At 40.8% G+C, this 15,469-nt stretch overlaps 1 protein-coding gene and 1 long non-coding RNA gene across 4 annotated transcripts; one reads left to right on the top strand and one right to left on the bottom strand.

Moving 5' to 3' along the window:
- Positions 1-2,420: 2,420 nt before the first annotated feature.
- On the bottom strand, positions 2,421-4,581 carry LOC129163301 (uncharacterized). 2 transcript variants are annotated; one of them, XR_011520740.1, is made up of 4 exons: positions 4,098-4,581; positions 3,469-3,564; positions 3,066-3,384; positions 2,421-2,822 (listed from the first exon to the last, which is right to left on the bottom strand). It is a non-coding gene; the product is annotated as an uncharacterized lncRNA (long non-coding RNA). The 2 variants fall into 2 exon arrangements; XR_008563171.2 differs by having other exon boundaries at positions 3,295-3,384; positions 4,098-4,290.
- A 9,079-nt stretch (positions 4,582-13,660) lies between these two features.
- Positions 13,661-15,190, top strand: twist1b (twist family bHLH transcription factor 1b). Of its 2 annotated transcripts, none has more exons than XM_070551738.1 (2): positions 13,661-14,376; positions 14,484-15,190. In XM_070551738.1, the coding sequence occupies exon 1, from the start codon at positions 13,829-13,831 to the stop codon at positions 14,345-14,347; it is 519 nt and encodes a 172-aa protein (XP_070407839.1). In that variant the 5' UTR covers positions 13,661-13,828; the 3' UTR covers positions 14,348-14,376; positions 14,484-15,190. The 2 variants fall into 2 exon arrangements, with proteins under 2 accessions (XP_070407839.1, XP_015804519.1); XM_015949033.3 differs by having other exon boundaries at positions 13,663-14,376; positions 14,518-15,182.
- Positions 15,191-15,469: the final 279 nt, after the last annotated feature.

Below are 15,469 nucleotides of genomic sequence, written 5' to 3'. Positions count from 1 at the left end.
TGCTTCAGTCCAGAGATATCTCGGGTCACCACAGATGGATGGAACCGCGAGTCTGGGACTCTGAAGGAGTCTAAACAGTATCAGGTTGTTCTGCAGGAACTGTTGCTGTATCAGCTTCGCAGGTGCAGGAAGGTTTTGACGGCGTGTCAAAAAATTTGATGGTTAAAGAGGGTTTTGCTTCAGATGGCCGGTCTGAAACTCTCTCTAGAACTGCTGAATCACCCAGAGTGATCCAGTTTTAATGTTCTCATGTTATGATTTGTGTAGCCAACCAAAGATTGACAGGTTTGAGAAATGTTAGCAAGAAACTCAGAAACACGCCTTCTTTAATACCGGATGCTCTCATCTGGGTAAAGGACTATTTATGTGTCATGAGTTTAACTTAACCTTACTTTGTCTTTGTGTGAGTGCAAATGGTGATTACCTTGTCATATTAACATGCTGAAACATATTTCAATCACTGTAATCATAACATATGTAATGATTCGTTAGTTACATCTTAAGTAATGACCTATAAAATGTGTGATTCCATAGGAAATATGAAATCAATTTGATGGATCTTTGAATATTACTTAAAGTTATATTACTTATTAAAATACTATCATAGGATTATAATATCAAGTAATTAATCTCTTATTTCACAGATTGATTGAACATTGAGCTTCACATGATTATTTGGACTAACAAGGTTATTCGATTATTATTTAAAAAGAAAGAGTTCTGTCTTCTTTCTTCTTTCCTGTGCTGTCTGGAGAAGCAACAGTTTAGATAAGAGCACCGAGCATGAGTGGCCTTGGAGTAACTCAAGACTGGAAGGGTCGGCAACTGCTGCATATCTACAGGTGTTGGTTCCAAGAGGGTCCAAGCTGGATCCCCAACATTCTGGATCTAAATGGGGACTTCCGCTGGGTATGTAGACCGACAGATGGCGTCTCAATGTGTGTTATAATCTTCAAACTTAAAGCTTAGCGCGAAACACCTTTTCACTCCCATCAGAACTAATCGTTTCTCTGGATTTGCTGGTTCTGAACATATTCACACATACACCATTCTCAGTCTTACTCCACCTTAGTTCATCATCCCATAGTGTTTAATGTTAGTCTTGTTTAATTTGTTTAGAAATAAATCTTTTAACTTTTTAAACCTGACTCTCTTTTTCTTGAAGTTGATACGAAGTGTTGCTCAATCCCTGTAATAAAAAGATCCGATCTTCTGGTTAAATTTACTCAAAGAGCCATTGAAGGAGACATAACATGCTTTTAAGTTATTCCTTTTTGCATCTAAATCCTTCAGTTGGGGTCTAAATACAGTGGAACTGCAGTTCTTTGGTCTGATTTCCTCATTATTGATGCTCTACAGACCCTCATCTACCCCTGTTCTGAGGAGAGTCTTGAGAACGAGCCGTTTTTGGGTTCTGTCTCTTTAAACTGGAGGAGGAGCTGTAAACTCCGCCCCCCTCCATAGTGTAGACCTGTACTCTCCTCCCCCAGTCGGACTTTGTAGTTCTATAGAGAAATCATTATTTAGCATAGCAGATTTAGCATAGCATATTAGCATTTTTAAAACATGTGGGGAGAGTAGTTCATCAAGCTGTTTCAAGGCTGCTAACTCTCTCATGCATGTGTCTGTAGTCACTCACACACACCCGTCACGGCCAACGGAGGGACAAGCGAGCAGGCACGTGCGCGCACACACACACACACACATCCGTCACGGCCGACGGAAGGACAAGCGAGCAGGCACGTGCGCACACACACACACAAGGAATGCTGCTTGCATATTTATTTCTATAAAAAATGTTTTAAAAAATGATACAGCTCATTAAAACACCATTAAAAGAATACATTTTATTAAGATCTCTATCTATATATATATTTATATACATACATATAATTATAAATAATTTTATAAGTAGTCTTATTTTATATTGGGTGTCTTAAGGCTGCAAATGGATAAAAAGCAGTCACATTTTAATTTAAAGATTTGAGATTCTAGTCAAAAATAAAGAACATTCCTCCAAATGTTCTTTAATGTGATCATTATAATTCTAATGCTTACAACTTTGTTTTTATTGTCTGCAATGCGTAGCCTATATCTTTATTAAATATGTGTTTAGCTGTAAAGTGGTAATTCTCTCTAATGTGTACAGAGAGGTGGACATCAGTGCTGCAGTGAAATTCCCAAGATCAGTCTGCTTTGCTAACAAATATAGTTAAATCTTACCTGCATTCTAAATAAATACCGTTAGGTGAAAACATCAGTAGGCATTGAGTTATTGATACAATCCCTAACAGCCAGAATGGAAGAAGAGCATGCTGGGTCATCCTGGATCTGAGCCTGTTCTGTGTATTTACCTACAGGATGCAATAAATGTCTACAAGGCTGAGTTTGGACCATTACATCTAAAAGAAAACATACAATCAGTGATTTTTTTTTATTGTTTACATTAATATACAAATTTTCTAAGTATTAACCTCACAGCAAATAAGTAGAACAATATAATAAACAGGCTTTAGTAGTTAAACAGGCGTTGTGCACACAGGTGCTTTGTGTCTCGGTGCTGGTGGTATCTATGTCTCAGAGTTCCTGTCCTCCTGCCGTCTTCTGTTGTCCTCAGGATACGGATTGACGTTTCCTGATGATGAGGAAGGGGCAGTATGTGGGCTTCAAACTGGTCCTGGATAACAGTGGGAGACCTCCGTTGTCTGAATACTGAGACCAGAGGGTTGGTGAGATGCTGATCTTCTCTACCTCATCTAGAAACGGAGTTGGTTCAGGGAAAACTTTTCCAAAGACCAGTTCCATGATGTCATCGCCATATTCTGCAATGATAGACAATAACATTAATGACATATTTTGTTTACAAGCACCTTTAGGAAAGTTGTTTCTTTAGCTTTCATATTTATAGTCACGTTTGTGTTGTTTTGGTTTACTTTGTTCACAAGTTCACTTTGCTGCAGTGACTTCATATTTTCTTACAAATGTAATAAAATAGTGACACTAAAATTATACAAATGATTCCTTATGAAAAGAAACTCATTAGAGAGCAGCGCAGACAGACTTACTACATGCTGCAGCTGTTTTTGTAGGCCAGCTGCTGTTGAACTTGGGGAAAGTTATTCTGCACACATCCAGATCAGATGGTCGATTACAGAAAATAATGTAATTCAATAATTTCTAAACAGACTAAACAAGTAAAACATCAAATAAATCACTCTGCTGTCATCAGACAGAGTGATTCAGGGGGTGAGGTGTTCTTAATGATGAGGGTGGCTGAGGTGTGTCATCACTCACTTTGGTCTGGTCCAGCTACCATCTCTTTACCGGTGGGTCTCCTTCCTCAGTAGGTGATGTGAAGCTCCAACATCTGAGTGTTCTGTGTTCCTTAGAGGAGAAGAAAAGTAACATTAGCAAGCTGGCTAAATTATTTTTACTAGCATCTCAAGGCCTTGGAGAAGCAGATCTTACCTAAACATCAGACCAGTTTGTCCCAGCTGAGCTCATCAGGGCTTTAGTCTGACAGCCTGTCAGTGAAACACGGCTCCAGCCTTCTGGATGTGGACTCTAAAAAGCAAAGGAGCATTTTTACTTTTGTTTTAATTATTTTACAGCTGATTTTATCAGCTTTCCGACGCTCACGCTCATACAGACGGTGAGCTTTGCTGCGTCTGACTGATGCAGAGTTAGTTTTTATATCTGCAGTGAGACAAAAAACTAACCTCACTTCACTCAGAGATCGTTCTTTAAAACTATTAAATCCACTGTGTTGACGCACTTTAATGACTTTGTCACGCTGCATTTTAGCTGATATGGGACTTTTATTTACTGGATGCTAAGATTACATCACACTCACGTAAAATAACACACAGGCTCTCTGCTGCTACAATCAGTGGATGTACATCTGGTGTAAAAGAAGGCGTTGATCAGAAATCACGTTTTATTCCACGAAAATCAGCCAAATCCACATTAATCTGGGTGCTAACTTTACTAGCATACTGTGCTAGCGATAGCAAGCCGGATGCTAACGCTTTAATGCTGCTAATGCCCGTAAATCTAAAGTAAAGTTTGTCGACATTTTAGAGTTCTATGAAGCTTACCGCTCTGCTGCTGTGTCCCGGTGCTGTCACATTCAGATGGAAATGACTCCTTTTAGACAGATGAAGCCCTCAGTACTTAGCCACTAGCCTGGAGACACGAACGAATGAACCACGCGCGCGCACACACACACACACACACACACACACACACACACACACACACACACACACACACACACACACACACACACACACACACACACACACACACACACACACACACACACACACACACTACTTTTTCTTCTGTGTTTTTTTAGCAGTAGTGTCATCAGCTCCTGGGTTTAAATACTGCCACACCACCCTTCCTTAAAACGAGGAACAGTTTTGAGCTGTGTGTGGCTAAAATAACCAGACATTCTGCATTTTTCCAATAGGACTACAAAAAATCTTAGCGAGAAGAAAAAATGGCGGATTGGCTCTGTGTTTAGCCGAGGGCCATTACCATATTTGGTAGTTATCCTGACGAAATAAATTACTGATGTAATAGATAATTTGAAAAACTGAACGGGTGGACAATTATGCCCAAAACTTAATTATTAAATATCTAAATAGCAACTCCAGTGAATAATATAAGCCTTTTTGCTCACTTAGACACTTAAAAAGTGAAACACACTGGGTTAATGGATAAAAAAGTGGGTTTTTCATGTTATGTCTCCTTTAAGGTGATATTTCATATTTCATGATATTTCACATTTATGGTTTCTAATTAAATGTAACGACATGTTCTTTACATATTACGTTCATTTCACACTTCAGTCATTGAGCACAGATTAATGAAGCATTTCATTGTGTTATAACTATTATAAGTAGCAACAAACAAATGTTTATTTAATGATTATCTAGCTTGTAAGTTGTAGAAGTTCATATCTGATTTATGAAATCATTCTTTGACTTAGCAACTGATCCGAGCTGGAGTGTTCCTTATATGGAGGCATGAAGAATCCTGAAAGATTGGACCTTGAGGAGAAAATGTTATTGTTGACATTTCATTATCTGTGTTCAGAGCTGCAGGCTCTGAGCTGATGGGATGAAGGCAGGCCAATTTAAAGGGAACACATGCAGTATTGTCAATCAATCAGTTAACCAATCAAAGCTTTATTTATAAAGCGCCTTCCGCGACCCTGTCGGGAAGCCCAAGGCGCTGAACATGGTACATGAGAAAAGTGAAATATGACAAATAAATTGAAAATAAAAGCAATTCAAATAGTGGAAAAAAGGTAAAACATTAAAGTAGAAGACAAATGGGTAAAACAAGGGATAAAGAGACCAATGAAAACAGGGAAATAAAATCAACATAAAAGAGGGCCAAATTCAAACACATTCAAGGAACGCCAAGCGGAGGAGGTGGGTTTTTAGGTGACTCTTAAAGACTGGCAGAGATGGGGACAGCCTAACTGAGGGTGGCAACTGGTTCCAGAGTGATGGTGCTAGGACTGAGAAAGCCCGGTCCCCGCGAGCACGACACCTAGAACGAGGGACAACGAGCAGGCCTTGGTCAGAGGAGCGCAGAGCGCGTGATGGGGAATGTCTGTTCATTGTGTCTCTTTTTTGACCAGATGTTGAATAGATGTTGAATGGTCAAACTGTACCTAAAAACTGACCATTGCTGGACGTTACAAGCTTGACTCTCCCATATCTACACCTCCCTCTACTACCCCCACTTGTCCAGATCTGGGCTAACATCAGATTTCAACCATAGGCCCTATCAAATAAAATTGTTTTAAGCCTAGTCTTAAAAGTAGACAAGGTGTCTGCCTCACGGACTAAGGCTGGGAGCTGGTTCCACAGGAGAGGAGCCTGATAACTAAAAGATCTGCCTCCCATCCTATGTTTAGATATTCTTGGAACCACCAGTAGACCTGCAGTCTGAGAGCAAAGTGCTCGGTTAGGAACATATGGAACAATCAGATCACTGATGTATGATGGAGCTTGATTATTAAGAGCTTTATATGTGAGAAGAAGGATCTTAAAATCTATTCTGAATTTAACAGGTAGCCAATGTAGGGAAGCTAAGACAGGAGAGATATGATCTCTCTTTTTAATTCTCATCAGAACTCTAGCTGAAGCATTTTGGACAAGCTGAAGACTTTTAACTACATTCTATGGACTTCCTGAGAGTAATGAATTACAGTAATTCAGTCTTGATGTAATAAATGCATGAACTAGTTTTTCAGCATCATTCCTGGAAAGGATGCTTCTAATCTTAGCAATGTTCTGAAGGTGGAAAAAGGAAATCCTACAAACCTGTTTGACCTGGGATTTGAATGACATGTCCTGGTCGAAGATAACACCAAGGTTCCTTACTTTGTTCTCAGAGATTAATTTAATGCCGTTCAGGTCAGGTGATTGACTAAGCAATTTCCTTTTCTGGATTTCAGGTCCAAAGATGAGAACTTCCGTCTTGTCTTGATTTAAAAGCAGAAAGTTTAGAGTCATCCAATTTTTTATGTCCTCAAGACAAGCCTGTAATGTACTTAACCGATTAGGTTCATCAGGATTATTGGACAGATATAACTGAGTATCGTCAGCATAACAGAGGACGTTTATCTCATGCTGTCATACCATCCTCATTTTCCCTTGAGGTTCGTGCTGGTGTTTCGAGATTAACAGCATGTTAGACATCTCCCATCACCTTTGGGTCTTGGCACATGTGACCCAAACAACTTTCAGACTGAAAGGTCTGAGCTGCAAACCGGAGAAGCATAAAAACAGGGTGGGAGCAAGCATAATGGAATCCAGAGAACAGAGACAAATACAGGAAAATCAAGAAAAATTACAGTCTTTCAATCTCACAATAATCCACAAAAGGGTAGCAAAACAGTTTCTAAGACTGCATTATTTAAAACAAATGAAAAACGTTTGTTCTTAAAGTTAACATGCATAAAACGAAAATATAATAAAAAGTCCAAAATGAGTCCGAAGAACATCCACTTTCTTAATTATGAACGGCCATAGGGAAGGGTCCTTCAGCCATCTCTCACTGGCACCCTCGTCCTGTAACAGTCACATCAATCACAGCAGTGGCCTCTGATGCACCTTTACCAGATGCAAGCAAGTCCACCCTCTGCTCTGCCGCCAGTCACACATGTCGCGTCCCACTTGTCGCTGCTCCAGCTGCAGGGATGGGATACTCAATGCTGTCTCAGCATGGGTCGCTCCACTTTTAAAACATGCTCCCCGGTTTAGGTATTTTGTAATCCTTCTGCTGTCTCACCTCACGTCCTGCAGCCTGCCTTCCTTTTATCAATCAATCAATCAATCAATCAATCAAATTTTATTTGTAGAGCACCTTCTACAATGTTATCAGAAGCCCAAGGTGCTGAACAGCATCATTATAAGAAAAACATTCCCAGTACCTGGGCATAAAAGCAAGATAAAAACATAAAATCATAAAATATCAAGCAAACAACATTACAAATAAAGAGAGATAACGGAATAAGACTAATCGATCAAAAACAAATGGTGGACAAAATAAAATCAAGCATCTGGGTTAAAAAGAAGAAGTATTAAAACCATAATGTCAGGGCAATTCAAAGAACCCTAGCGCTAAAACGCAATCAAATAAAAATGAGTCTTTAAACGAGACTTAAAGACGAAGGGATGGTGCCTGCCTAATGCTCAGTGGCAATTCGTTCCACAGAGTTGGAGCCAAAATAGAAAAAGCACGACAACCCCTCGATCGATATTTCGACCGGGGGACCACCAGAAGTTCCTGCTCGGCTGAGCGAAGAGACCGAGATGGAGTATACCTGTGCAAAAGCGCAGTAATGTACGAGGGGGCACTGCCCTGGAGGGCCTTATAAACAAGAGTTAAGATTTTAAACCTAGCTCGATATTTTACCAGGAGCCAGCGCAGAGCAGTCAGCACTGGGGTAATGTGCTCTCGACATCTAGTACCTGTCAGGAACCTAGCCACTGAGTTCTGCACAAACTGGAGCCGTGCAACCGTGCACTGGGCCAGACCAGCATACAGAGCATTAGAGTAGTCCAGCTGGGACAGGACGAAGGCATGCAACACAGACTCCAGATGAGCTCTGGACAGCAGAGGCCTGATCCTGGATAGTCTTTTCAGGTTAAAGAAACAGGACCTCACCACTGTATTTACATGAGTGTCAAGATTAAGTGATGAGTCGATTTTAATCCCCAAATTACTGACCATTTTCTTTTCATAGGGTGTCAATGGGCCAAGGTCAATATCAGCACCAGAGCCATTTCTTCTGCCTGGACTAAGTATTATGACTTCTGTTTTGCTCTCATTTAGGTGCAAAAAATTAGAAGCCATCCAACATTTTATGTCCTTCAAACAATCCAGTAAAGGAGAAACAGATCTATCCTCCCCACGTCGAAGAGGGAGATGTCATCCCAACTCTGTTGGCACCTAATCAGCAGTCTCAGGACACACCCACCCCTCAGTAGGTACTGTCATTTAGCAGAAATGTCCACAAAGTCCATAGTGGATCAAAAATAAAAACGCTGAGAAACAACATGCAATGAATACCAAACTCAAAAGCTGAAATAATGCAAGTAAAACAAAACTACTCAAATCATTACACAGAATTTAAAATGTTCCCACCGTGTGGCACAGCTCCAGTCACTACTCAGCCCACTGAGCTAAGATGAGGGAGCCTGACATAAACTGCCTGCGCCTGCACTTCAAAACATAACAATAATAACTAGCATGCTAAATCACCAACATATCACATTTTGACACTTGTTTTCTTCTTCTTCTTTTCTTCTTGTTTACATTAGTCCACTAAAGACACCCTCATCATGCGGTTTTTAATCTACAGAATGTCTGATTCATTTTTCAGGCTCAGGAACAACTTTATTAAACTTGGCATCATTACTGAGTTATTGTGTTTTCTAAGGTTTTAAGTGGCAACGACACACACTTGTAAACAACAGTAGCACCTGTGATACGATGGAGCTACTGTTGTTTTTAAACATAGACATTTCCATTGCCTGGATCAGTACATTGGTGTCTCCTCTGCAGCCCTGCTGCATGCGTGTGTCGGACGAATGGCCCATCCTTTACAAGCAGCAGAACTCATCACTCAGTGGTACCAATATTGTAACTGAAGCAGCTGCAGAGAAGGCACTAGATCTGGAATTAATGAGAAAAAAGCTGCAAAATTAGTGAATTTCTTGTTTTTGCACAAAGCAGGGAAGTGCTGCTTTTTCCTCAACACACTGGAGGGTCTCTTGTTTGTTTTGTGTGTGTGTGTGTGTGTGTGTGTGTGTGTGTGTGTGTGTGTGTGTGTGTGTGTGTGTGTTGAGCATGAGGATGCCAGTTCTTCCACAGACCCCACTTTGCCCCGAGCCTCCAAGCTGTGAAAACACACTGGAAGTTTGTTGTTTCTCGGTGGCTAATAAGGTGTCATTGTGCGGTTTGAGCTGTCTGATATCCCGCAGAGTTACTAGGATCCCGTGAACAGATCTATTTCACATGTATGCGCACATGTCCAGGGCTCCATGCACAAAATCTGCCTTTTTTCCAAAAAAAGTTTGCACTTTGAATGACACAAGAATTTAGCATTTGCTATGCATTTTTTTCTTTTTTCAAAGTAAAATTTTGCTCTTGCAGAAATACCATGTTGCTCTACGACTGGAACCTGCAACATCAAAGCACTCGGCTTTCAAAGGCTTTCTTTTACAGTTAACTTGAGGACTCCTGGCTCCTATGTGTCCAGACAGCTTATAAAGAGCTTTTTTCATCATCTGCCCCAAATTCAACACCCCAAATCCTCCTGCTTCGCCATGGGGCTTCTGCTATCAAGTAAATCCTGATACCATGTCTGGATCTCCTTAAGAATGGGACTTTTTGAGACTGTTGCTGAAGGAAAATGCTGTCATCCAACTCTGCTGCTTGACCTGCTAAGTCTGGAGGCTTGATTAGAGGCTATCTGGAGCTGCTCTTTGAAGAGCACACTTCTGGTTTTCCTCATCCTGTGCAGTTGATCCATCTCTCAGAACTGGCACTGGACTCGCTGTGGTCAGACTTTAATGGAGTGAACATGAAAATTGCTGTCAATTGTGGGAGACTTGTGCATGTGGAGGACTGTGGTTTGTTATTTCAGCAGATACGAGCAGGCTGATAAAGAAACATGACTGTCCTAGGCCCAAGTAGAGAAAATAGACAGGTCTCTGTGGATCCGACTCTGACTCAGTGAGTGAGAGCCTGAGCCGTGTCTGCTTCAATGTTACCTCTGGGAGGGCTGGTTAATGATGCTTCAGGGTCACTCCTGGCTGATGTGTCAGGTTGCATGAGTCAGTTATGTATGTTGGTCTTTACAATAACACCATCCTACTTCTTCTTCCTCAGTTATTTATCAATGATCAATGATCCAGTCTAGAAATCACACTGGAAACCATTTAGCTCTGATAGTCTCCATTAAATGTACTCTGTTTTTTTATTCTGACGGTCTGTAAGTGACTGATGATGGTTCAGTCTTTATTAAAGATCAACACAGGAGGAGCTGTCTTGATGACATCATATTATTGAGGAGCAGCTGTGTTTTCTCATGGCAGTAGCCTTGAACTCTACGAGATTGTAAAAGAAAATAAGTAAAACTATGGTGCATTTACAAGCTTGGTTTAGAGACATATCTAAATATTTGCACCAGTTCATGAACCTTGACTAACTTATATGATTAAACTAATTAAGAATGAAAATCATTTACTGACGCAAGAGAACAACGAGGGGACATATTTTATTTTCTCCAGAGGTTTTATTGTAACCATGAAAGAGCCATGAATGTTTTTTGACATTTCAACGGAGCTGTGACATTGTGGAATCATCATGTCATCTCCACCCTCCACGTCATGTTTTTGTTCTGCTCAGAAACTGAACCGGGTTCATTCACTGTGCTGACTGAAATCACCTGGTTTTGTTGCTGAGCAGAACAAAAACATGACATGGAGATGACTTGGTGATGCCACGATGTCACACCTCTGCATTTCAAGTCACCTCCAACGGCAATTTCAACCTTCTCTAAGATGCAAATTTGTTACATAATAATTGTGTGTTTATGGACATGAAGGGATGCTGAAAAATCCCTTCCCTCAAATTTCCACTGAGAAAGCATCTTGTGATTCTGCTTTGTCACCAGGTTAAAGCCAGATTAGCCTAAAATGTCTAAAAAATGTGTGAGATCAAATGTTTTTCTATCTTCTGTTTTATTCTGAAGCACAAGCTCATCGAACTATCACATAAACATGACATGTTAATCGTCTGACTGCTCCCTTTGTGGGCTGAGAGGAGCAGAGGGATTCACCTGTCTGGTTCTGCAGGTATTGAGATCAGCACCATGGACAGAGCCAGCAATCAGGTGAGCTCACCTCCATTAGGCCTGAGCAGATTTCTTTTTCTAAGTTCATAATAAAAATATTTGTGGGGTACAAACTTTAATGTAACTTTAATCTGCTGTACGTTAAAAGTAGATATGAGCTACAGCTGATCAAATATGATTAAAAAGTTAGTCTCAGAGTTAAAAAGGAACACCAAGCCACTTAAACAAGCCAGTGTTTCCCCCTGAAACAATACTTCACTCTCATGCCTCCAAAAAGATGTGAATGGATGTTTCACTAGTGTTGTGACCTCTGACCCTGACTGCCCCCTTGTTTCCTGAGCCAGATGCTGCACAGCGCTTCTCAACCTAAACAAAGTAATCCTCCACTAAACAAGATGGATATTGTATCAGTGGCTGAGTTAATGCCACGAACACACAGAGCCCCTCTCATCTCTGATTACAAACAAATACTTCCTCTTTGCAGCAAACCAGACGCTGATATTGACATTAAAAGGCCCTCTTGTGGGGGAATTAAAGCACAAGGTTAAACCTTTAGGTAGTGATTTTGGTAACACTTTACAATAAAGGGCCCTTATTGTTACTTAATTAATTATTATTTATTAATTAAGTAATGCATTACTAAGCAGACACCCCCTCCCTGGCCCTTTGGCCTAACCTTAAGGAATCTTAACAGTTAACAATAAGAAAAATGTTAATAAAGGGACCATTTGTTTATTAGTGCTTAGTAATGCACCAAGTCACAGTAAAAATTAGACCTTCATTGTAAAATGTTACCTCGTTAGACTTGTGAAAATATTTGATCAAATGAGAAAACCACAAAAAGTTTACTGGGTGGTTTTTACAGACAACAAGGCAGGTGAATTCAAGAAGATCATTTAAAAGAAATAAACACAAAAAAATCTATTAACAAAGTAAAGGACATTTATTCATTTTGTTTACTTTTTAGTTTGAATTTGTTCTGTTTATATTTTCCTTCTCATCCCGGATGTTTTGTAAAAGTGAGATCTGGCTACGGTCACTCCAGCACTAGCTTAACCAGAGAGGCCGTTGCAGAAGCAAGCGGATTTGCTCTGCAGGTCGGTCTAGCCTCGCTCCAGTGCAACCTCAGCAGGACCGAACCGTTTTGTGCAGTTTGGTGGGTGGGATGTTACTGCGACTGAGTGAAACAGAAAAGGTGATGATGATTTGTTTGAAACGGTTTTCGGCATTAACTCTGGACTATTTAGACTTTGGCTTTTCTTTGAGTCAGTAGCAGATAGAGGTACTGAAGTACTTTACTAAGGGAAAGGATGTATTTGTATCTTCTTCAGCGGTGTATGGCGAACTGCCCCGTTGACTGACACCCGCAGCAGTGAGTGCATCCTGTTGTTTATTATCCAATAGCATGTGGAGACAGTTTGAAAGACAACCATAGCTTCTGAGATGTGCAATGGCATTAAAAGTGTGGAGCACAAGATTTTTAACTTGTGAATTTTGGGTTTTCCACACCTGAGACCTGGAACCATTTTCAATCTGATCAGCAAAATGATGTGTTTTCATAAGAAAAGTTTTATTTATTTATTTATTTATTTATTTATTTATTTATTTATTTATTTATTTATGAATATCTTAGTAACAGCTTTGTGGGGGTAGCCTGGCAAGCCATATTGGAATATATATATTATAGCCTGGCCACGACCCATGGAAACAACCCAGCCGTAGAGCAGAATTTATAAAGACAATGGTGGTCCTGGATCATTAACAAGGAAACAATCATGGGCTGAGGACAGAGCCTAGGGGAACCCCTAAATGATGTGGGCGCTATCTTACAGCCTGTAAACATCCAGCTGCTTTTTTAGAATATCTGTCAGAAGTTGGTTCTAAAATAAATTAATGTGGGACTAAAACGCTTTAGATAAATTCAAAAGCATTGCTTGTCCTCCTGAGCTTGCCACTGATGCCCTCAAGTGTGTGTGTTATTTTTTAATATTATCTTGAATGTTATGGTGAGAAAAACTTGTAGGTAAACGTTATTTCTGTTAGATTGTGCTGATTTATTTTTCCTTTTGATCCCATTTTCGTTATGAAACACGATTCTTTTATTTTCTAACTGATAGGGTTCATATTGTTTACTTGAGTAAATCTACTTATCTTTTCCAAACTCAGCCTCTCGTGTCTCAAACTGCTTGGATCCACCCACCCCGTCCCCCCACGTCACTCACCCTCTCACCCAATCACGCCCCTTTCCAAAAAAGTTTTCGCCGTGCAGTTTATAAGAACTGCTTAAGTTTCTCAAGTAACAGAAAACACCAGTCAGCTCAGGAACCTCATTTATGGATTCTCTGGTGCCTCCAAAGCCCGACAGGACTTCAGGTGGACCATTTCTGACTTCATGAAAGGGGAGTAAGTTTTCCTCACCCTCTGTCTACCCAGGTGGAGATGTCTGAGGAAAATCTGGGGGAAGAGTCGGGCAGTTCCCCCGTCTCTCCTGTGGACAGCCTGAGCAACAGTGAGGGGGAGCCGGACAGGCAGCCGAAGAGGAGCGGGAGGAAAAGGAGGGTAACGAGCAGGAAGAACGGGGAGGACTCAGATAGCCCCACTCCTGGGAAAAGAGGCAAGAAGTCCACCACTAGCAGCAGCGGCAGCCCGCAGTCCTTCGAGGAGCTGCAGTCGCAGCGCGTCATGGCCAACGTCCGGGAGCGCCAGAGGACGCAATCTCTGAACGAGGCGTTCGCAGCTTTGCGCAAAATCATCCCCACGCTGCCATCGGACAAACTCAGCAAAATACAGACGCTGAAACTTGCAGCCAGGTACATCGACTTCCTCTGCCAGGTGCTGCAGAGCGACGAGCTGGACTCAAAGATGTCAAGCTGCAGCTATGTGGCGCACGAGAGGCTGAGCTACGCCTTCTCAGTGTGGAGGATGGAGGGCGCTTGGTCCATGTCAACATCTCACTAACATCTGGAGACTTACTTTAGCCCAAAATGGTACGCCTGGTTTTTACTCTTACACTGCATGATCAGTTTTCAGAGAACTGGAAACTTCAGCAGATTCTAAACCTCCAGATATTTGTTTATTGTTTACCTTCCTGCAGTTTTAGTGACAATAACAGCCGGTGTGACCTACAGGTGACTGCTGAATTCTTGATTTCTGAAGGGAACCTCTGGAGTCCGATGCTGGATACATGGGATCACTAAACCAAAGACGTCTCTCTCTCTCTCTCTCTCTCTCTCTCTCTCTCTCTCTCTCTCTCTCTCTCTCTCTCTCTCTCTGTGTGTGTGTGTGTGTGTGTGTGTGTGTGTGTGTGTGTGTGTGTGTGTGTGCGTGTGTGTGTACACACGCTTAGGGGGAAGCAGCCGTGGCCGTTTGCCCCAAACTCCCGATTACCGATGGGGTTTTCCTGTTGCTGACGACGAATGTTGGATACACACTTTTATTCTGCTTCCATGTTAAACTCCGTAGGGGTCAAAGTGCACCCTTGAAGTGTTTTTGGCGTGAGACTGAAAGTAGCTGACATTTGTGGCTCGAACCTGTGCAAATCCTTTTCAGAATGCATTTATTTATTTATTGGTGAAAAAAGTCGCATTCAGGAAAGAATCCTGTGTCTGAAATAAATGAAGAGAAATCACATTGATATTTTTTATTACCAATTGTTTTTGTAAATGTTTGCATATTTTTTGCAATAAAGAAAAATACGACGGAAGAACCGACTGTTGTCTTATTTAATGGGAGTGGTTCATAAAAGGAACTGACCTGTAATGTTTATTATGTGAAGTGCCTTGAGACGACTCTTGTGATTTGGTGCTATATAAATAAACTTGAATTGAGTTGAATTGAAATAAATGATGGGGCAACATTTAAATAAAACACTGAAATTATCAATAAATCCATAAATAAATACCGTTTATGCGTCTTGTTGGATTCCACTTGCAGTATGTCATAATAAGGATACAAACGTGTTTCAATAGACTTTTATTTGGGAATGCACCTTTTCTTGTCATTCCATAAGAAAACAGTAAGGTCATTTCAGCTAAAAGTTATCATTTAAAATGTGTGTTTTAAAAACTGGAACCTTTATAA

This window comes from Nothobranchius furzeri, chromosome 5 (genome assembly GCF_043380555.1).
Source record: "Nothobranchius furzeri strain GRZ-AD chromosome 5, NfurGRZ-RIMD1, whole genome shotgun sequence".
NCBI classification, from domain to species: domain Eukaryota; kingdom Metazoa; phylum Chordata; class Actinopteri; order Cyprinodontiformes; family Nothobranchiidae; genus Nothobranchius; species Nothobranchius furzeri.
The sequence above is the reverse complement of the archived record's forward strand: the minus strand, read 5'-3'. Positions and strand labels throughout refer to the sequence as shown.